This window comes from Hippoglossus stenolepis, chromosome 9, assembly GCF_022539355.2.
Source record: "Hippoglossus stenolepis isolate QCI-W04-F060 chromosome 9, HSTE1.2, whole genome shotgun sequence".
NCBI lineage: Eukaryota > Metazoa > Chordata > Actinopteri > Pleuronectiformes > Pleuronectidae > Hippoglossus > Hippoglossus stenolepis.
In genome coordinates this window covers 6,938,449-6,961,954 of record NC_061491.1, presented here as the reverse complement: position 1 = coordinate 6,961,954, position 23,506 = coordinate 6,938,449, and the positions used below count along the sequence as shown (strand labels likewise).

Here is a 23,506-nt window from a genome sequence, read left to right as displayed (position 1 = left end):
TTTTCTTGAAAACATGTGAGACACAGCATTTTTGTTGATTTCCCAGAGAATTTATGGATCTTGATTAAATCATCAGGCATGTTTAGGGGGCTGATATAAGTGTGCGCAATTTTGTGCAAAAATCTATCTAGTGAATTTAAATGTGGTTTCATTAGGGGACGATGGGTCTTAGAGGTTTACAGGTCTATTGAGTGCTGTTCTAGTTCGTTTGTATTTCCACTACTCGCGAAGACAATGTTGGAGTGGGGCGTGCAGATCCCAAAACTCGTCTGAGGTTCCTACTGATGGTTTAACATCTTCCATCAGATCAAGGATAAAACATGTAGATTACACAGCCTTTATTAAAACTTAACATCATTTCATAATTCATTTTAATACTATTGTGATTTCTACTTCTCTCTTCATACTACATTGTGTATTAGTGCTATATATATATACTTTTACATTATTTTGATTTCCCTTTTATAATCCAGTTTCAGTCATAGGAGTACATACTGTATGCATACACAGATGCAACATTGACATTATTGTGTGACCTATGCTCTGCAGAACACCTTGGATAATAACTATAAGCATTTATTAGCCTGTACTAAAGAACCACATGAACAAGCACATTAAAGAAAAAAGGAAATTAGACACAGGGCAATGAATGAGCTATTGAAATCAAAGTGCAACGGTTGGAGTATTAAGTCAATGAATAGCATCAAACTGGTTAATAAATCTAGTTTAAAAGTGCTCCTAAGAGTTGGGGCGGGGTTATGGAGTACTCGTGTTCACGTTTGCAATCATTCATATTTTTTCGGCACATAACACCTCAGCAGTCAGTACCTTGGCATAGTAAGCAGCATAGTATTCCATCTTTGTCCAAATACAACTTTTATAAAAACAGGTACCTACAGTGAGAAGAATATGTAGTAATTTTGTAAACGATGATTTCAGAAATGAAAGAAGTAGGTTATACATTTCAAAGTGGCACTAACAGAGTTCCTCCTCTTTCACCGTCTGGTCACATCTGGTTGGTCACACTGCACAGCGCTGTGGACTGACTGAGGCACAGCGGGCGGTCACTGACTGTGTTTGACTCGATCATGGCGGCTGGTGTGTTGGAAGGGAGTGGACCAACCCCCCCTGACACCTGGCTCCCCCATGGCCTCCACTCAGGCCTGGCCCTCTGGTTCTGCGGGCTGTGGCTGGTGCTTCTGGCTGCAGCCTGCTTCCCCTCGTACGCTCCCCTCGACAGTCCATTCATCACAGTAGAGACGGACGTCTGATCCAGGTGCTCAGCTGAGACCAGAGGCTGCCGGTCCTCCTCCTCAGAGATGGCAAACACCGGCACGCTGACGTGATCACCCTCGCCTGGGAAATCACGCCTCTTTATGGCCTGGCCGCCCTCCATCTGACACTGGGTAGAGGGAGATGAGCCGGAGCTGGGCTCTGAGGGTGATCCCTGGGACTGAGGAGCCCCAGGGGCCTTCACCGGGTCTGCTGCACCAGAGAGGAGGCCGAAGCACGGGCCCGGGAAGCGCGAGCGCCGCAGGTTGCTGGTGGAGCTGAGACGCCGCTGCCGCTGGGCAGGCTGTGTCATAGGGTAGGAGGCGTTGCTGATGGATGAGTCAGAGATGGTGCTCGTGTCTGCCTTGGCGTCCAAGTGAATGTCGGAGAAGACCTTCCTGCTGTCTTCTCCCCTGCAGTCAGCTGTCAAACTGGATGGATTCTGAAATGATAAGTTTATCAGCTGCAGTTTTTCACAATTGATATTGATTGTCACAGAATGAAGAGCACATGTGTAATAAGAGGAATTGAGGCTTCCTTGCATTGAATTTTCTCATAAGCCAACATATATAATACCAGTGTTTGTCGATTATGTAAAGCCTAAACTCTCTATATTGCAATTATGAGATCCTTAGGTCAAGCAAATAGTTCTAACAAGTTCATCTACATTGAAAATAAATTGAATTATCCCATAACAACTGCTAGTTTGTTCACAAAGTAGACTTTAAGACACACTAGCACACATGTCCTTAAAGTCTCTGGGTATGAAAACAGCAAAGCTTCTAGTACTGACGCTGTCCACGAGCTTGGTGAAGGGACTGGTGGAGTTCCAGCTGCACCACTTCTTATGCAGCTGTGGCATCGGAGGGAGGAAGTCCTGGAACGTGCGTACGCTCCAGGCTCTCGGCCTGGCACAGCCACTGCCACCGTCCTTGGCAGAACTGGCACTAGTGGGTGAGGTGGTGGAGTCTAGCGAGGGCCAATCACTTGCAGGGCTGGGACCAGTGTCACTGTGTCGCAGAAACCTCTCCCGCTGCTAAGAGACACAGAATACATGAAAATTAGAACGAGCATGAGACCCTGTATGGAGTGAGCACTAATAGAGGGTTGTTGTTGCGGGTTTCATTTTTGAAAAAATTTCAAAAACTCATAGATATTAGTTCCTTACATGTGCCTGATTTTTTTCTATAAAGATCCATAAATTATTCCCGGAGAAAACGGCAAAATAACTCGCAATGTTAAATGAGTGAAAAAAATTGTCTTGGATCTGCACCAAGATTTAATAAGTTCTTCCCTGACCCATGCCGCATCAGTCCACCAAGTCTTGTGTAAATATGTTAAGTTGTTTTAGTGTAATCTTGTTCACAAAAAAATCAACAGGGGTGAAAACATAACCTCCTTGGTGAAGGTAATTAAGACAACAACACATATGTAGCGCACATAACAGAGATGTAATAATGCACAAGCACTCTACTGCAGCAACAAGGGTCAATGAGGCTGCTTGTTTGGGTCAAACACGCATCCGTCTTTGGTTCTGAGCATTGATGGAAAAGCTGGACTCAGATGGTAACAATGCCACTGTAATATCTCACTGTGAAAACAGACAGATGGATGATTCTGTCAGGCAACATGAGACTGTGTGAATTTAGTTGTCAAGTCAAGAGACACAAGCTTTGAGAAACGACAGAAATTGATTATATATATATATCAACAAATAATTACACCTCAAACTGTAAAAAACAGTAAGAAAAGTATTGGTTGTTTCTTAACATGTAAATTAAGCTGCCGTCGATTAGAGTCCCAACTCCCCTTAGAGCAACAACACTGTCTTCAGCGCGGGGACATTGGGAACTGACAGGCTGCCAATCTGCACCTGCTACACTGCCGCCTCGCACCTGAATTCCTGCCTACGGATTGTGTTGTGTTCTTCATTAATGGATTAACAAGAAGGAACTGTGCTGATTAGCTTGGCGCGCTCAGTCGAGCAGCCAGCCAGCCGAGCATGTGTGGCTCACGTACAAATCTCAGGCGTCATTTATTAAGTATATTAAAGCTGTCAAGGGAAAGGCGGCCCGGCTTTGGAACCGTTTCAGCCATATTTTTTATGTTGCGTATGCACAACACTTAGCATATGAGGAGTACAACACATGATTAAGTAAGAGGACATTTGACTGTGCTGAGATTCATATTTGCTTGTGAAACCTGGAGGTTAGTTGTGATTGACAGGTGAGATGAGTGACGGCCACTTTATCCTTCCTGATCAGTCAGCTGCTGTTGACCAGGGGAGGAGGAAGGTTTTAGGGGTTGCACCCATCAGACACAGAGCGAGTCCAGATAATCCTTCCCACAGAGTCACTAGCAGCTAGCTTTGTCTAGACAAGAATTAGCTCGGGGTTTAAATGAAATGTTCTTTTGGTCACTAAAGCCCCACAAACACAATGGCAACTTTAAGGATTGACAAATGAGGTGAAAAATCAGCCACCCAACATGGTCGCTTGCAAACCGCGGCTCCAAAGATGGAGTGTCAAATCTATCTGTGGTCCCTGGAGAATCTCGACATTTAACAGATGAATTAAATCTCTATAAATTTCAGGCATCATGAAAGTAGAGTTCCCTTGATCTTAGCATCTTAAGTCTTCTCTCTTTCGTTCAAGTGGTCCTTTCAATCCAAGTGCTATTCAATTGGGCTTAATGCACATAAATACAGTACTTGAGGATGTGTGATGTGAATATACCATGCTAACCTAGAAAGATAACCTGGCAATTACAATGAGAAGATGCATTTGGCCATTTTCTGGGACCTTTGCCACTTTTAGCCCATTTAACATTTCTAAAACATTATTTACGTGGATGTCTGCATTGAGGACACACACAGGCAGACCACACACTGTGTGCCAAAGCGTGCATGACACACACCGACACACACACACAATCGGAGCTGGGAATCTGGCCCTGTTGATAATACTCCATTAGCCTAGGCTGCAGAAAAGCTTGCCAGTCCTTCAAAAAGCTGCCAGAGCTGTTTTATGCCAACTCTTATTCCAAGAGAATACAAAAGAGAGCAGAGAAAAAAAAAACATTGCTTCTTCCTCAATGTTCCTCCCATCTTTTAATTATCCTCTTTTCTCATTTATGTCCTCATAGTTTTCATAGCGTTACACTGTACCACGCATACGGCAATAAAAATGGTGTCAGTCTTATTAGGAACACTGCGTCGGTTCAAAGCAATGAATGCCCTGTCACCTCTGATGTTCATTGGTTCAGGGGTCATTTCCCCAGGGTGAGGGGATCACCCACAGAGTTTGGACTTGAGATGAAACAGACAATGTCACTGTCCACTGTGAAGCGTCAGGAATACTGTTGTGTAAAAGCTTTTTACCAACTGACCTGGAGAGTGAGGAGACTAGACTAAGACTAGCAGGCTGCAGTTATGCTCGCAGCTCTGGGAGCTACAGCACTTTGAGCTTAATGCCAACATCTGCATGCTACCATGCTCACAGTGACCATGCTGTTTAGCAGCTACATTAGTGTGATCACCATTTTAGATTTGTTACAACATGCGAAAATGTCAGTAGTTATGTATTTTTAAGTATTTCATCAGAAACCAAAGTAGGAAACAAGTGGAAACCACAAGGTGGTGCTATATAAAAATGTAAGGGTTGCCAAATGTCTATATACAGTCTATGGTTACCAGTCATTAGGATACATAATCTGAGAACCATGAATGTCTGGTCCTGATATTGTCCTAATGAATGAAGTAGATCTTTTAAAAATTAATAAGTGAAATTGTTGACCTGCTGGTGGTGCTACAGTCATTAAGTGTCATCCACAGACAATTGTGAAAGTACAAAATTTCGCATTAATCCAATCAATACATTTTGAGATATTTCTGTCTGAATCAACCCGCCAACACAGATGGCCACCCATAGAGCCATGCAGGTCTGTGCATGAAGTATAATTCATCTGCAGTTGTTAAAAAAATTTCACTTTAGGGGGGTTTTACCCAATTTTCTTTGTTGTGTACTGACGCAAATGTTGATGGGTGTGATCTTACTGTTCTACAGCCAATACTGTCTAAATGCAATTAATGTTTGCCTTCAGGCAGGTTTTTAGGACAACTGAGTGAAAGGCTTTGGAACTTGTAATGTCCTAACTAGGTGACATCGTAGACAACTGCGTTAGCACGAAACTGGTTCTTACCGTGTGAGGTGAGAAGGGTAGCCTGCTTGGGCTAGGGGCTGAAGATACAATGAAAACCTCATCGGCACCAAGGTCGAGTTCAGTCAACCCGCTGCAGGAAAGGTCCACCTCTGCATTCTGGGAAATGTCGATGGAAGCACTGACTACAGAACAGAAAAAGTATACACAAGATATACTGTATATTGAAAACATTCCTGTCAAAGCTGTTGATTGCTAAATAGTTGGAGATCAGAGCTTTCAGTAAAAGCTGCATTTCCGCAGTCGGTAAGAGTGTAATTATGTGTAAATTCTAATTTTGTACATTATCATAGCCTTCACCATTGAAATGTAAAAATCTGATGATTTGATTATTAATTTCATATGGCATACTGCTTTGAGTAAGGGCTGCAAGCTGCTCAGAAATAAGCAGTAGAGCTGAGGATCTTGTAGAGCCAACTATAAGTGGTTCAGTGAAACAACATGCAGAGTGGACTCCTCAGCTCCTTCCCTTTTTGTGGACTGTATGTTTTGGTGTAAACTCCTGACACCGCGACTCGGGCACACAGAGAGGGGGGGGCTGTGTTCCCCTGTTGTTCAAACTACTCCCAGGCTGCTTTGTGGGTTAAATGCCACAACCCACAAATCTCTCAGCCTGAGTTCAGTCCCACTGAGGGGGGGGAAGAGAGAGAGAGAGAGAGAGAGAGAGAGAGAGAGAGAGAGAGAGAGAGAGAGAGAGAGAGAGAGAGAGAGAGAGAGAGAGAGAGAGAGAGAGAGAGAGAGAGAGAGAGAGGCTTTGGATTGTTCCAGGATCAAGGCCGTGTGCTACTTTTCCTTTCCATTGACAACCCTACGGACCCACCTTGAGCCCTAAGCTTCTTTTTCATTGAAACTTGACAGAAAATTGATTCCACCTAAAACCAGTTTGTGTAAAGCTCTGTGTTGGATCAATCTTTACTTGGAAAACTCCTGTAAGACAGTTTTTTTTATTTTGGGAAAATCTAGTTGTAATTTGCTTGGAATAAAAATAAGGGCACCATCTAGAGACACAAACCAATCCCACTCTATTTGATTGACAAGTCATCTCCTCAAAAACAGCACAGGAATTGAGGAACATCCCCCAAACCCCAGGCAACAATTTCTAAATGAGTGCACTAAAACTTAACAGAGCTTTGCCTCGCCATGAAACTAATTAATGGCAGATTTATATTCCTGAAGGTATTATTATCATTCCTGAAAGGGTCAATATAAATCAAAATGAATGACATCCACAGTAATGCGCTGTGGGGCTTTGTGCTTGCTGCACTGCCTCTTAGTGAATGCTTGTCATGCACAGAAATAACCAGACTATAGATTTGAATAATTTAGCACTTTAACACTGTACAGAAAAATGTACATTGACAGCTTCGGAATAACATTTGTCTGTGCCTGTGCGTGTGTGTGTGTGTGTGTGTGTGTGTGTGTGTGTGTGTGTGTGTGTGTGTGTGTCCTCCTCACCTGTGTGTGGCGGGCTGTCGTTGTTGTTGCCCTGGTCTGTGGTCGTCCCCAGGTTGGTCTGATTCTCGGCCATCAGTTGCAGCTCACTGACCTCGGCCCCTGTGTTGTGGACGCCCTCTGGCACCTGCAACACAGCACGGTGCCACTCACCTTATCCACCTTTCAAATCACACATATCGTCTTTTAAGTTCACTTGGAAGTTATACTAATGCAGGCAGGTGTTGAATTAACTTTATAGCCATGTTGGAGGCTAACAGAACGCCCCTAACAACAACAAAAAATCCAATCTATTTTCATTTTGATAGGGTGAACATTTTGTATAAATCATGATCACAAAAGGTTGTTTTTTTTGCATTTGACGATTGTAATATAGATTAAATATATTAAAAGTTGCTCCTGCAATAAAAAACAGAAATATTTGCATGATTAAATACTAGTATAGCTGTAAATCAGGCTGTTTTTGTTTTAAACCAAAATATTTCCACACAAGCATATATCATTTTTTCAATTTCAAACTACGTCAAACAAACCTGATGCTGTCCCAAGTGACATCACTTGAGGCTCTTCACACAGCTTCCTCTGGAGCCATTAAGGCTTTGTCCAACTTATTTCACATATACAGTATCACTCCCAAAGACCTAAGTGTGCAAAGTTATTGAGATTCCCCTTAAAATAAACGTTTTTCTTGTTGAATCAATCTATTAATACATTATAAATATCAATATCATTAATATACAGGCTTGAGATGTAATATATAAATCTATAAAATATTTCTCCTCATTCTGAGAGCGTCATCGAAGTTAATGTCAAGGATTTGAATAACAGCAGGTTATGTTTATGTGTAAATTAAAAGTCACGATTTCACGACGGAAATCCTTGTATCTAATATGCAAAGAAAGACACCCCCCCTGTGTCATCATCACTTAGCGCGACCTTTGTTTTACACTTGTGTGACCCGAAGTGAACCTGAGGTGGTGCGGCTCTGTGGGGAGTGAAGAGGCGGTGCTACAGCAGCGGACAATGTTGGCTTGAGCAGCAAACTATATTAAAAAGAAATGTCCAGTGATCACAGCTAAAGCTCTGTTTTCAGAGGAATGTCTGACTGACAAATAAAGAAATACGAAGAGGACAGGTAGGGGAGGAGAGGGAGTGACATGTAGAGATGACAAAGAGTGAGAGAGATGGGAGGAAAGGGTGAACGGCAGCAGCGTCTGTACCTCGGAGTTGCTGGACGCGCAGGAGCTGGCTCTTTTTGGACACAGTTTGGGCCTGGAAAACATGAAGCACCACAGCAATTCAGTTTATAATTACACACATATCTGAAAGTCAGCTTTTATGAATGTCCTCAAAATGTATCTCCCACTTTTGGCAGCATGCTGGACAGTTTAACCAGAAATGTAAAATGGAACACTGTCCAATACAACTGTACTGAAGTGGGACCTTTCTGACAGTAACCACCTCACTCAGTTTGTAATAGCTCCAGCATACCTGTGGCTATTTCCCCCCTCAATAGTTGCTCTATTGTGGTGTTGAATGATGGAGCAAGATGCATTCACACACACGCCACAACTCCAGCAGTTCACACAGTGGTTGTTACTGGGATGTCATTGCTATGCATTGTTTTTTCCTGTGGGGAAGCACCGCTGTCATTTATTTGCCCATAAAAGCAAATTCGGACCATAATTCACTTACAACACTGTGTCTAAAGGAACAAAAAGTGATACATACATTCACTTTTCTTCGGGGGGTATTGATATTAGATTATTTCACAATTGAGGAGATAAAACCAATTTACCTCCTTCATGGTGGGAGTTAGGGTTAAAAATCTAATACTGTATCTGTGTGTCCATGCCTTCTGTCCTGTTCTTAAGTCCATATGAACCAGTGAACCATGCAGAAATACTTGAGCAAGTACCCACTTATTAAAAATTACTGTTACAGCTGAATGAGTTCATTACCAGCCACCGCTCAACTGACGGCGACCCCCACTGTGACTCTCGTCCACCTTTGGCCGTTTTCTGACCAGCGGGGACCTCGGGAGTTAATCTCACTGCTGCTTTAAACTTGCAAGATCTCGCCTACGGCTCTCGTTTTCCGATGATTTCTGTGAACTCGTTTAAATTAATAGGGAAAAACTTCTCAGGCTGCTCATTTATTTCATGGTAGCGCATTTCCTGGCTTCCGAATGACTTGTGTTGTTGTTCTTGCTAATTACACTTTCATTTTATTGAACACGTGTTTACAATTTCCCCGTCATTAATAGTGAGACCCTGTGGTGTCATGACAGAGACACTGACCAGAAATGAACACGTTTCGTGTTAAAGCCGAGTGCTTCTCACAGAAAGCTAAATATTTAGATTAGGAGGGTTTAGATTTTTGTCTGCAAATGTAAACCTTCCTGGATCCTGGACCATATGAATCAGTTGGGTAAAGCTCGTAAGAACAGATAGTATTACAAACCTCCAAAGTTAACCCCTCAGTTTCTGTTCATTGTCCCCTGGGATGGAAGAGGGAACAGCTTGTAAATTACACCTTTTGATTGAATGACAATGCTATCGGTACAAAACGCACATTGAGTTTTATTTCTCCTTGTTGTCCCTTCCCCCCCCCCCATTTCTCCACCCATTCACTTTCTTGCATGCCTCTTGTGTGCTAGTATTAAAGCCAGGTGCTGTACCTTGAATGCCCCGTTGTATACGGTGAGAAGGCTCCACATCAAGGAAGCCGCACAGTTGCAGCCAAACCCAACTAATCACAGAGGGTCACCACATCAGGGACTAAGGCTTCCAGCTGAGTCAACATAACAAAGGACAGACTGCGTATGTTCTGAGTGTATGTGTGTTTGCATTGAGGTTACTGACGCACCAGCCCATTTTCATTCAGGAGAAGTCAAAGATAAGACCTGTGAATTAGGATATCAGATTTATCTGAGAAAACCAGATCCTGAACATTTTTAACAAGACGAAGAGTTTGCAGCAGCTCTGTGAGGCTGTTAATTGCCACAGTCGTGATTCTCATGGTTTTTTCCCCACCCAAGGTGGATGAAAAGCCCACCCCTACTCTGCCTCTGATTGGCTAGTACCCATTGCCTTCATTGTTTGGGTTCAATGACTGTAGGGGTGAATTTGGGTAATCTGGGACATTGGGTTATGTGGGACACCTAAGCTTCACTCGGTTTATTTCCCGTTCTAACTAATTCTGGTCAACAGGACTTTTACTATAGGTTAGCATGGACATCATGTGACTGAAATCACATGACTTCATGGGGGTGATGCCACAGAAAGGGACCGGGCAAATGTAACATTAATGTTAAGGATATAAATAAAACAATGTTCCTAATTGTTATCAAATTATGTTTGTGATGTATTCAAGCAAAATAATACACATATACAATTTTTTGTAACATTTTTTAGTTGTCCCACTTTATCAAATCTGATTGATAATGTAGGACAGTCTGGGACAGACATTTAAATTCTCTGTGGGAGATATGCATTTAGTGACTGAACTAAAACAATGTAGCATATGGTCTGCAGGTGTCAGACAGGAGTTAATGGTAAACACAGTCTGTCCCTGTCGGTTTAAACTGGTTAGCTAACTAGCATATTATCAGTTAGCTCTCTCTGACAGAGATGAGCCAAAAACCACAGAAAAGTTTCTTTCCTGTGGTCTGCAGCCATTTCACCAAACATGTGGAGAAGACAATGGGCTGACCGATGATGATGGTCTCTCACCTGCAAGGACGTTTTTTTCCCTGAGGAGCCCCAATAGACCGGTGAATTACTGAAGGAATAATCTGTTATTGTTATTTTTTCCTGCTGTTGATTGAATTTTAATAATAAGAGAGTTCATACCACACGGACACATGTTCAAGTGTTAATTTTTAAGTTTTATTTAGATAATAGATAAAAATGGGGTGAGATGTCATGATTAACAGCTGATATTGACTTGATATTTGCAACTTGCAAATTGAAGCACTCCTGCAAACCCTGTTTCTGGGATATTTTGGCTTCATTATTGCACAGTGGGAGGAAGTGGAGAGGCATCAGCCATCTTTATATACAGGCATTGGTTGTGTAGATCAAATTTCGGCATTAAAACTGATGACTGGTTAGGGTAAGAATATCAGGGTAAGCCAATCAGACACAGTCTTTGCCTATCTCAAAAAAACAAAGATATTCATCATGTTGACCATCTTAGTTTAGCATATTAGTGTGCTAAGATTATTAGCATGATCATTTGCTGATAAGCAACACAGGTAACTAAGGCTGATTTCTTCAAATTTGGCACAAACATTCAGTTGGACTCAAAGATGTACTCATTACATTCTGGTGGTCAAAAGTCACTATCACTGTGACCTAATGTCTTTCCCTTTCCCTCGAGAATGTGATATCTCAGGAATATTTTTAGGGAATTTCTCTAATATTTGGACTCAAGGATGAATGGATTATATTTTAGTGGCCTAAGTGTGACCTCATGTCTGTTTCATTCTTATGAACACAATATATCAGTAACTACATATATATCTGGCAAAAACATTCATTTGGAATCATGGATGATCATGTTAGAATTTGGTGGCCAAATGTCGCAGTCACTCTGAGCTCACAAGACATGTTTCTGGCCATACTTCAAGAATTCATATGATGCTAATTATTTTTAAAATACAGTTCACAAAACTAATCAGGAAATATCTTCCAGTGAACAGGAATTTCTTAAAGTAATGGCCATCAAGTAGATGCTGAAAATGTTCCCAGGAGAATGAGAAAATAACCTGCTGGTGGGAATATGTGAAAGATCAGTAAATAATCATTAGGGCTCGTATGCTGGAATCTTTGAATACTTCTACCAGTTTTTATCTCCATCATCTGAGAGTTTTACAAACACACAAAGGCAACAGCATCAACTTGCTGGTGGCAATAGAGGAAAAGTCAGACAACAATCTAAGTCACTAGGATTTGTTTGTAAAAAAATTTACTCCATTGAGTTTTGTTTAAATGCTCATAAATGAGCATAACATATAGTATGTCCGGGGGTTGATATTCAGGAGTCGACACATGGTGGCTCATTTCTGGCTTTAAAATTACTTTCAAGTTTGTACTATTTTCTGGAGAAAATACCACCCAGGCAGCACAATTCCAGAGACGTCATAGTGTTGTTGCTATTCATTAAGGGCTAATAGAAGTCAATCAAAAACTATTGAATTGAACCGGCTATCTGATGGTCGCACTTATTGTCTTTGATACAGTCTCACTGTGTTATTTTTGTAAATTCTTTGCTTTCCTAATAAAGTTAATGGACTTCTGTTACCTGAAAATGATGCAGAGGGCACTTGTAAGTATCAGAGCGAAGAAGGCAGCTCCGCTCACAGCAGCCAGCAGAGAGTCTACCTTGCTGGCTGTAGGAGCAGAGGCACGGAGGTCCCCTCCTGGCTCAGTCAGGTTGTGGTAGTGAAAGAGCAGAGCAAAGCCACGGCCCCAGTGTGTTGTAGTGATAAGTTCCATGATGACCTCCACCATCTCCTGGTTGGAGCCGAAAACCAGCTGGCTGCTGGGAGGGCGGTTGGACCCACAGAACCTGGACGAAAAGGTGATGAGGTCTGAGATGTAGAGGACATCATGAGGGCAGGCGTCAAGCACTGACTGCTGCGTTTCGGGACTCACAGCTGGAGTGTCAGTGGTGTGTGGTGAGGCAAGGGTGGTCTCCTCCACAACTGTGCTTGGGTTAGAACTTGGGTTGGGGTCTCCCCTAAGGTGAGACAAGGAGGCAGAGTTAACGATCTTGTCTCTTGAAGGCACAGCCCCAGGTAAGAGGAGAGAGGAAGGAGGTGCTAAAGATAAGCCAGAGGAGGCATCTGCAGATCTTTTGGCAGAATTGGAGACTTTGGTAATTTCCATCTTTGTAGACTGTTCCTGGACCACTACTTGCTTGACCTCACTATCTTGGGAGGACTGTTGAGTCTTTGTGACATCCCCTTCACTCTGAAGCAAAGGATCTTTAGCTGGCGATGAAGTTTCATCTACCGCAAAGCTGCCAGGGGTGACAGTCGCCTCTTCATCTGCCTCTTCCTCTTCAAAATTAGAGATGGCTGAGTATTGTGCTGCAGAGTCATGGCTCTCAAACACATCAAAGTCAAATATCTCCAGGATAAGCTGGTAATCAACAGGTACAATGAACAGCCACACACAGTGTGTCCCAGAGGAGTAGTTGTAGGGGAAGCCAGGAGACAGAATGAGGCCTTGGACGTCCACCACATCCACCTTGGCACCACAGTCAAAGTACACCTGCAAAGTGAATTATAATAAGTCAGTTGTGTCACAAATCTAAAGCTGCTTTTAAGACACATAATTTCAACTAAGAATCGTACATTTTTATATCGGTCGTTTAATGACACCCTTTCTCAGAGTGACAATTAACATGACTCACACAGCTCAACAGGTTGAGCACAGGAAGCACTGCCAAGGTGAGGGCTTTTGATTCTCATCGGTGCCACCCAATCTAGCATTCATGGTATTCTTTGGCATTATGTTTAATAGTGTTCTGTTGGTATCATATTGCACTCTGCCTAAATTCAGAGACGAGTCAGATAATGGCCACTACGTCAATAATTTTCTATGACAAAAGTAACAACAACCATGGTAACTATCAGCAAATATCAGCAAACCCAACTCGACATAAACCGGCTTGCAACTGAACTGTTCAACCCTGCTGTTCTGCCTTTATACCAAAGCCTGTGTTTTGCCTCTATTGCCTGCTTGGGTAACCCTAAGGAGGGTATTTCTTCAAACATGCTGGCAATAATTTTTCCCAGGTGTGCAGGGATGTTAGGGGGACTTAGGCCCTAAGCAGCGGCAGATGTGTGGCTGGGTCAGGGAGCTGAGGACCAGACCTTTGTAGGGGGCCTGCGTGTTTATGAGCTTTCCTGTTGGCCTCAGTTCTGGACTGTGGGAATGACTCAGACTGGCAGACCCCCATGCCAAACAGGTAACACACCAACACCCACAGGCAACACTTGTTGTCTGGACTGGGCTAAAAGCATAGGAGATCACTTTGAGAATGCAATTTTGATGGGTGGGGGGGTACAAGGAAAGCTAAAGTCTGTGGAGCCAGACAGGCCCTCTGATTGCTCCGTGGACCATCTACCCCCATATGAATACATTCATCAAAAGCCAGTCAGTATAATTTAAGTAGCAAAATCTACATAGAATTTACAACCATGACTGGGAGTGAGGAGCACTCGCTCTGACCTCAGGTCATCACAATCAAACCAAAAGTCCCCTCCATAGTTGATACAGCTGACAATGTCACAGCCAGGCTTCAGCACATTACAGACACATGGGAGGGGAAGAGGGGCAGCAGGACCTGTGTAACTAAAGAAGTAATGTGTGTCAATGTGTATGTCGTTGGGTGTTACACGCGTGTGTGTCATCACATGAGTTATTTTGATCTCATAAGATCAAAGATCATTCAAATTAACCAACCTCAACTAACCTCAAAATGTTATATGAGAAGATAATAACATGATGACCAATTCAAGTAAATGTTTTGCCGAGTTTAACATCTCATCTATAACCTCAACAGTCCCAATGTTACGCTGTGATTCGGGAAGATGGCATTCCTCGTGCAAAACTTAGGAAGAAAGTCAAAATGTTATTTTTGGACTGTTATCAAGCAGCTGGTTGCATCTTCAAATTTTATTTTAATGATGTCCAGTGTTTACATGCAATACTTCTACAGTCTATTCCATATATATCCATATATGTACTTCTATCACGCTAGAAAAAGTCTGCTTCTCCAGTAGTGCAAGCAGCCAGGGCAACGAAACACTGGGTTTAAATGTTGGTTAAATCCCAGGTAAACATTTCATGTTTCTGTGCAGACAGCATTCTGAGAATAGGTTTGATGGTACAACAAGCTGCTGAAAAATTGACCAAACACCACTTCACATGGACAAATCACAGAGTAACATGCAGAGAGCTGAGGTGACAGATGTGGCTAATTTTCAGTACCCAGTGTTTTCCATGCACTGATGTCCTGCCACAAAATCAACATTAACCACCACATTTTGTTCTTCTATTTCATTACTCTTTCAAATCCGTAAAATTGTATTACATTTTTGAGCTGTGTGATTCATTCAGCCGCATACTTGTGCTCTCTCTCTGTCTTAAAGTCTGTAATAGTCAGCCTCAGTCAGGAGAACCAAGAGAAAGAAATCTGTAATGTTTTTACTCTCCCTGTCTGTCTTTCCACCTGCCCTCTCTGTGTAGCTTTTATTCAGGGCGTGCATTACATGCTACACTTGCACTGCCCACACACTTACTAGAAATTAATGTGCTCCAGCAAAGAATTACGTGGGTGACATTTGAACGGGCCAAATGCCATTCCTGTTCAGGAGAGGTTAGAGCGAATAAGCTGATTTGGGGTTTGCAGTGTTTGCGGTGGGGTTACGCAATGAGGGGAACCACTTCACAATATGGGGGCATAACAGGGGGAAGGGAAGGACAGTGTGTCCCCCTTTTTTAGGACAAAAATAACCAGCGATGAATAGATGTATATTTATTCATCCTGGTGCTGGTCTTTCCTCATATATTTTATCCTTTTCACCCTAAAATAAATAAATCTATTAAACTTTGAAAATGAAAAAAAAATAAATGTAGCATATAATGCTTATCTATAAATGAATAGTGATCTCCTGTGCGATGTGAATCCTGCATTTGATGAAAGAGAACTGTGTCACGGACAGAGACTGTGTCATCTCTCCCACCGAGATGAGGCAGCCGGGAGGTCCCCTGTGGGATGTGCATGCTAGACTACACATTAAAGGGCCCCAAAGTGCCACAGTGTCGAATGGAAATGGGACATTCTTATAATGCCAAACATCTCAGTTCTGTTACATCACAGGCCGCTCCACTGGCAGGCCGCTAATTATTTAAGGATGCCTTTTCTCATGGCGAAACAATTGGGCCTCAGCGCCATATTGGTGAGCCACTTCACAAAAGGGGGAAGGCAGATAATATTTTAATGAAGTGATGCTAATAAGTACAAAGCAAGTTGAAAGTTTACATAAGAGCCGGCTGGTTATTGTGCCCCAGTTGTGCCAGTGACAGGGGCTCCCCTGGACAGAAGTAGATCGACTGAGCACATAATTGTCTGAAATGACTTGTTCAGTGAAACATCAGACCAGCTCCTGTCATTACTAAGAGGCCCCTGACAAATGGTATTGTTCTTTTGTTTTCACTTTGCATTAGTACATCCTTTAAAAAATGTGTTTCAATCACATTCCACGATGAGACTCATATGTCTGTCTAATTAGCACAGAGGCAACTTTAAGTCCGCTGACGGATGTTGTGGAGCTGAGATGTTTATACATCACCATAATATTATATGTGCCATTATATAAGAATATTGTTTGTCAGAACAATTTATTGTTACAAATAATATTTTACAGAAATTATTTGAACTGCATTCCACGTATTCTGGGATATGGTCCAAAAAAGATGAGAAATAAACAAATAGAAAAATGTCACTTTTCTGTTTATTTGAGCATGGAATTAAAGCTCTGGAAACACCTTTTATTTGACAAAACTAAAGTGTGCAGTCTGACGTAAAGTTTCACTGTAACATGGACATTTTAAAACCGCCCCAGCTGACGACACCACTGTGAAAACAACACGAGCAGGCTTCTGCTGAAGTACCACACACACATACACACATGCACGCACGCATGCACGCACACACACTCTGCCTCTCATGCACAAACAGCTCCGGACTGGCTCATAAACAGGCAGGCGGGCCCCTAAAAAGGGGGCAGGAATCCTCACCAGCCCTGTTTACTGGAGGAGAAAAGTGACACTGCTTCACAGGCTAGCGCCCGGGCAGCGGCAGTCCACTGCATTACAATTGCACTCAAATTGTTCAGGTCAGGACCAATATCAACATATAGTCAGAAGGCTTTGTGGTAGTAGAATGTAGCCTGAGTTTAATTTCACAATTTTTTTTTTTTTTAAATCAAGTAGTTTGGTTTGATTTCAGGTTTCCGTGACACAAACCCAAAGACCAAACAACATTTAGAAAAATTAAATGGAGAAAATCATGCGGCTAGACATTCGTCCCTACAGCTTCATGTTAAAAAGTGAATGCTGAAATCACTGGCATGAGGCAAAATTCACCACAAATCCAATAAAAGCTGGAGCTATTTGAGTTTAACTAGATTAGAAGTGTTACTAATTCAGTTAGAATATACAAGTTTTTTTTTTTCTCAAAGTGCAACAAACATAGAGGAATTTCCCTGAGAGACACAAACATCTAACAAAGTAATGCAGTTAACACGGAGCTGCTCACACACAAGACCTCACACACTGTACAAAAGGACCGGGCTTGCAGGGTAAACAGAGTGCAGCAAAGATTAGTGACCTCCCCATGAGCTATACTGATCCGTTAGGACTGGGCAATAAAACAATATCAATAATTATTGCAATATCATTTTCATAAATAGCAATATAACAAAAATCCAACATTTATTGATGTATTGCTTGTGCATTGTCAAGCCCAGTGAAAAGGTATAACACATAATTGATCTACCTCAGACTCGTAAAATCAGGTGTTTTTCATTCTCTGCCCATAAAGAAGAGTAAATAGGTCTTTAAACTTAGAATAATGATATATTGTGACAGTTATTGTGACAGTTATTGATAGACTGATTTAAAATTTTCCACTTGATATAATTTTTGGCCATATCACCCAGCCCGATGTTAAATCTGGTTAACATACACAGATTTCCTGTATATATCAATCACAAAGACTGATTTTCAGGTAAAAAAGCAACAGACTGGAACTCACTCTGTGCAAGATCATTGCAACATGAGTTTTTAGTTTATCTACAGCTCCCTCCAAATGCACAGAAGCTCCTTAAGGTCACTCTCCGCAGCTGGGAAAAGCCACTGATACTCGATTCCAGGCTCTATCACGTTATCTCCCCCTGTGATATCAACACCTCTCCTGGTGGGCTCATGTCACTGGCTGCACGTTCGAGCCCGAGTGAGTTTACAAACAACTGGCGTGGCAGCCTGATTAAGCCCAGGCATTTCTAGGGTCTCACTTGTTGGCCACTGTGGGGCTGGCTCAGCATGTTTCCGCCATCGTGCATCATGAGTGACTTATGAAAGGCCTCTTTGAGCCCAAGCATGTTTGATCAACATTTTATGTACAGAGCCATCATGGGAACCTCGGAGTTGCCCTACATGAAAACACGCAACACTGGAAATTATTACCACTTCGGTCCTCACACTCACACCGATATGTTAGTGGGTGGGCAAACTGCTCTCGCTTTCATGTTTGTGGTGTAAAACCTATTAACATATTTCCTCTAAAAAAGAGTTGCTGTTGCTGTGGTAGCTGCTAAAGCAGGCCTGTGGAATGACCTTATCTTCAGGGTGGTTTCAACCAGTTTGGTGAAATCATTTCCAGATTTTGGAATGTGGTCCAGTGAACGCATCCATGATAATTAGTCTTTGGGCAGCACCTCAATGAGAAGCCCTATCGTGTAGACTCGGATGCACTGTACTGAATAACTGCAATCAATCTAAATGGTCTGAATGGATACAATAACATTTCCAAGTGAACCACAGAATCAAAACTGCCAGATAAGCTAATCTTTTTTTAATATAAACTCAAGCAGCACTGATGACCTCTGTACAACAGTAGGTTGTGACAATTGTTGTCAAAGTAATAAAATCCCTACTGTACGGTAAACCCTGAAATGTAGTGACTTCGCTCTTTTCTTCAGATGTCAGGTTGTTCATGTGAAGTTTTCATTAGTTTATTAGAATTGTGTATAAATAGATCTTTAAAAACACAATTACTTCAAATAATCTTAATATACTGATATATCTGCATAGACTGTACTATTCTGTCAACTATATGCAATTAAACAGATTTTATTCTATTTTTCAATTTCTGTATTTGTTTCCAACCCAGGAAGACACAAATACAAAGAAATATAGACAAACATAAGTGATAGTAAAATGCTAATTCACAGTGCTCAGTTCAAGCATGAACTTTTGTTTGGGTTAGAAAACAGTTGCTTGAAAATATTTGCTGAAAGGGAAGGATTCTGGAAATATATTTTAAACCTTTCATGGTTTTACACAAATCCATTAACAGTCTTTGAAAATTAGAAGCGTGGTAGTGTAATGTAATGTTAATGCCAGACAGGCACCAACCAGCGATGACTAAAACATTGACAGAAAAAAAGGATTTTAGATCCTAGCTCGTAAATTGTGACTAGCTTAGCAAATCATCATCATCTAATATAGCAGGTGCTTTATATAATGTACTTTTTGTATTGGTCTGAACATTACGGTGCTGTAACAACATTTCTAAGAGGAAAGTAAAACAAATGCAGTTATTGCAGCTATTGAGCCTTTAGCTTTTTGAAAAAGTATTAAAAAATGTATTTGTTTTATACTGAACAATCAACTGTATGTGCAGCACAGGAACACTCTGCCGTCCCATCGCAGCTCACAGACACTGTGATATGTTTATCTGTTGACAGGCTCTGTGCATCTGTTGTGATATAACTCATGGGAGGAATAAGGGAATTCACAGTTCCATGGGGTCCGACCCCTCGGTTCAATTAGAGATGAATGTCCCCTCTTTCCATCCCAAATAAAAACCTTGCGAAAGACGGAGCCGAGCAACAAAGCAGGGATCAAATGCACTTGTCCACAGCGCTGAATTGTGGACCAACAGACTTGGATGCCTCCCATTTTTTTCTGAGGGGGATAGAATAAATTCCAAGCTTGTTTATGCTGTTCCAAAAATCAACTTAATACAAACGGGGAGCAGAGGACAAAGCCATCATTTACCGTGCCCCCTCAGGCAGATAATTGCAAAGATAGTGAGCACCCTATGCACACAGGAACTAAAGCTGGGGAGGCTGACAATTCAATATACCAAGGGCTTTTGTTGTCTAGTTCTAAGAACTGTGCTGAACTGTTGTTGTCCGCCAGCGGAAGAGGACAGCTCTTGACAGGTGGAAGCCACAGAGATTCTCCTGGCTGTCAACGTTTGTGTGCATGTCCCATTGCCAGGGGTAATCATTTTATGTTATGACAGCAGCCACTGTTACACATGGGAAAATGATGTCGCGTCACACAAAATATGGGATCACTGAGAGGGTGACACAATTTATAATCTGGGTACTTTTTCTACAATGACTGACACATTTGGCAGGAGGGCAAATAAAATATGAAGCATCCATCCCTGTCATTTTAACAAGTCCATTAGATTAAAGATTGTATATAGAGTAAAGTGTATATTTTCTGAGCAGTGAGAGATCAGGGTTCCTTTTCTTCAAGAGCAAGTGTCAAGGCCCACCCCTGCCCCTGTCTGTGTAAACATGACTGTTCCAGGCTACTGGCAATGTGCATCAACAAGTCCTGTCATCCTCAGTCACATGCAGTGTATTTTTCTGGTGCAGGTAGCCACATAAACCAAACTACAGAATGACACCTCAAGTTATGACATCAGAACAACCTACAGGCTTCAACCAGAGACTCTTTGGGCTGGCAGGAGCTTTAGTAGAAGCCAAAACATGTCAAGCGTGAGTGACAGCCTATAACTGAAAGGAAAACACAACCCCTGACTGTTTTGTGTCACGTCCATTAGAGACATAAACTCTTGCTCGTGAACACCTTGCAACGCCAAGAGTCAGAGCTTGGGAATCTGCCTCAGTGAGTATGAGAAGAGCAACATAAGGTTAACACGCTCTCAATGTGGTTCTCATTTCTGCAGTTCGGACTCTGCATGCCATTCTCCAACTCTGTGAAGTGCACAACACCAAAACATGCCTGTGCCATCAAAACATCCATCTGAAGGCCCCAGAGGATAAAATGTGCCACATTCCAAGTTAGTCCGTTTTGAAATACTGCCCAAGACTTTCAGGGTTTTGTTGTGAATGGCAGAGGTGCACGAAAGTCCGTCGGTAAGACGTAAAGCAGAAAAAAAGTCTGGCAGTGGCTCACGTTGCAGGGTTTTGTTTTTCATGTTTTGAAAGTTTTTGGATGACAAAAAACACGTGGAATATTCTAATAAAAATCGAGAGTAAGTTTGAAACAGCATCTGAATCTACAGCAGTCTGCAGGTTATATGAGGCGGATGTGTCGGCTGAATGTTATGTACACACACCGACTGCATGACAATTTCAACAACCTAGTCATTGAATGTAGTTTGTTTCCTACGCAACTTTAACAAATTCAGTGGCAGCAGCCGCTCGCGCTTTGGGGAATGATGCGCTACGTCCCATCATGTTATCGACAAAAGTGTACGCAAAACCCAATGTAAAAAAGTGTACATTTTAAGATCATCGCCAACTACCACATTTCTCTCAGTTGAAATACAAGACATGAGAGGATTTTAGAAAAGCAATGGTATTCCAGTAAGGTCGGCGTACATTTGACCAAACAAAACGCATTTCAAGGATTTAAAACTCAACTTTTAGAAATTGTCTCACACTACGAAACGCTTCCCACTACAGTCTACTACGGTGCTTTTGGCAGCACGACAACGTGGACAGAACAGGCGAACTAGATTTAAATTCAAAAGTAGTAGATACGAGTCTTATGTTGTTGTTGAAAATGTATGCCGAAGTAAACGTTGGTAGATCATTTTTCTTAAAATAACTTGCTACGTGTCCATTGGGGTCATAATGTTTGCCGAGGAGCAAACAATAGTTAAATGACAGGATTTCCGAGCGGAGTCCGGGGCTCGGTTCTCTCCAGTAAAGTGAGCACGGCTCCCACACACACGCACACACACTGGGCTGGAGGTAAAAACTTGGTAAATGCTCACTTACTTTCTGTGCAACGCTGCCCATGACGAAGAGTAGATACGTGGTGATGAAGACATGCGGCCCGAGCGACGTGACACAAGTCATCTTCCTCCGGTCGTCCCGCACACTGTCCACACCCGCGGCCCCGCTTCCCTCTCATTCACCTGAAGTGTCGGGAGCGCGCTTCCATCGGGTCATGGGCGAACTGGAGCTCAGGATCAGACCCGAGCTCCAAACTCTGCTGTTCTCCAGCTCACCCCCGACCTATACATGCTTCTCTTCAAAGTGTCAAAGTGAACTTTACTGGGATTCAGACCTTACAAGCTCCATGTGCAAACAGAACAAGGCAAGTACACTTAAAGGTCCAGTGTGTAAGATTTAGATGAAAAGGATCTATTGGCAGAAATTGAATATATAAAATAATCCTAGTAATGTTTTCACTTGTGTGTTTCATCTAAATTGTATAAATTATTGTTTTCTTTACTCTAGAATGGACCCTTTATATTTAAATACTTTATATTTACATCGGGAGCAGTTCCTCTCTACAGAGGCCACCATGTTTTTTTTTACATTAGTCCAAACTGGACAAACCTTTTGAGTTTTTATGACAAATGAAGGCGACCACAGGTTCTCTGTCATGTTTGGAAGGGGAGTGTGAGGTGAGGGTTGTTCAGCTGCAATATGCAACCTCACCACTAGATGTCACTAAATTATACACACTGAACCTTTAACACAACAAGACATAATAGATAGCAAAGACAGACAAAAAATATACGTATACGCCTAAAGAATGAAAAATAGCACAACATTTCACAGTGGTTGGATTATTGCCGTAACAGTAAATGTAAACTTGACACTGGTGATTATTAATAAAGTTCTTGAGTACAATGAAAAATTATATTTCATCTTGTTCAAAACAATTTAATATATGAACACAAATGTGGTTTCAACCAGTCGACTGAACGTATTTCAGTAGGTGTAGCTATGATATTCCTGTATATTTTCATTAATGCTACATTTTCCTCCTTCTAAGGTAATTGTAGACCTACCTATAGTTTAATGAATTCTAAATCTAAATTCTAAATGATTTAGTGAGTAAGTGCATGAATTGATAGTCTTTCTTTCAGAATTCTACTTTAGTCTGGCTCAAGAGGTTTACAATGTAAACAAGTTTTATTGCACATACATTTATATTTTGTTCAGAGCTTCATAAGAAATGTGCCTGTTTTTTGTTTGTGTGTATGAAAAGTGTATGGCCCAAGGTTTTGTGTGGGGGGCTGCCATAGTTGTGAAACATCCTGTACCTGATTGATTCGATTTTAAAAAATATTTATTTGATAGTTCCGATTCCAAATCATTAACTTGATTGTCTGAGCTATTTCATTCTAGTGAGACCTTCTGGGATCAGAACACTTGCATATATTTCCTTCAGGACAGTAGATGTACAAAGCATAGACGTGATAGTGATGGTGCTTTGATGGGGGAAAAACACTCACTTCTAAATTGCACTGCTGCCTGTCACAGGAAGAATGTCTTCAGACCGAAGAAACACTAAAATGTCAGTTGAATGTGGCACCAACTCCTCTTCTTTAGAGGCTGCATTTTAAAGCATTATATACGATAGGTCTGCATATTCCTCTGATACACAGTAAGAGCAATCATGTCGGCACCAAATCTGCTAAATATGATTTGACCAGAACTTAACAATGTCAAATAAGGTCATTTTGGTGTAGATCA

At 41.8% G+C, this 23,506-nt stretch overlaps 1 protein-coding gene across 1 annotated transcript; it reads right to left on the bottom strand.

Moving 5' to 3' along the window:
* Positions 1-323: 323 nt before the first annotated feature.
* si:dkey-112e17.1 lies at positions 324-22,047 on the bottom strand. The gene is made up of 7 exons (XM_035165998.2): positions 21,794-22,047; positions 12,250-13,223; positions 8,163-8,214; positions 6,946-7,069; positions 5,473-5,615; positions 2,066-2,308; positions 324-1,714 (listed from the first exon to the last, which is right to left on the bottom strand). The coding sequence occupies exons 1-7, from the start codon at positions 21,872-21,874 to the stop codon at positions 1,007-1,009; spliced, it is 2,325 nt and encodes a 774-aa protein (XP_035021889.1). The 5' UTR covers positions 21,875-22,047; the 3' UTR covers positions 324-1,006.
* Between the last annotated feature and the right edge of the window lie 1,459 nt (positions 22,048-23,506).

Bases quoted from the DNA above. Each gene is read 5' to 3' on its own strand.
- si:dkey-112e17.1 (XM_035165998.2), bottom strand. From the start codon at position 21,874: ATGACTTGTGTCACGTCGCTCGGGCCGCATGTCTTCATCACCACGTAT. The intron at 13,224-21,793 runs GTAAGTGAGCAT...TTCACTTTGCAG, and splicing joins TGGGCAGCGTTGCACAGAAA to GTGTACTTTGACTGTGGTGC. The intron at 8,215-12,249 runs GTAACAGAAGTC...CATGTTTTCCAG, and splicing joins GCCCTCTGCATCATTTTCAG to GCCCAAACTGTGTCCAAAAA.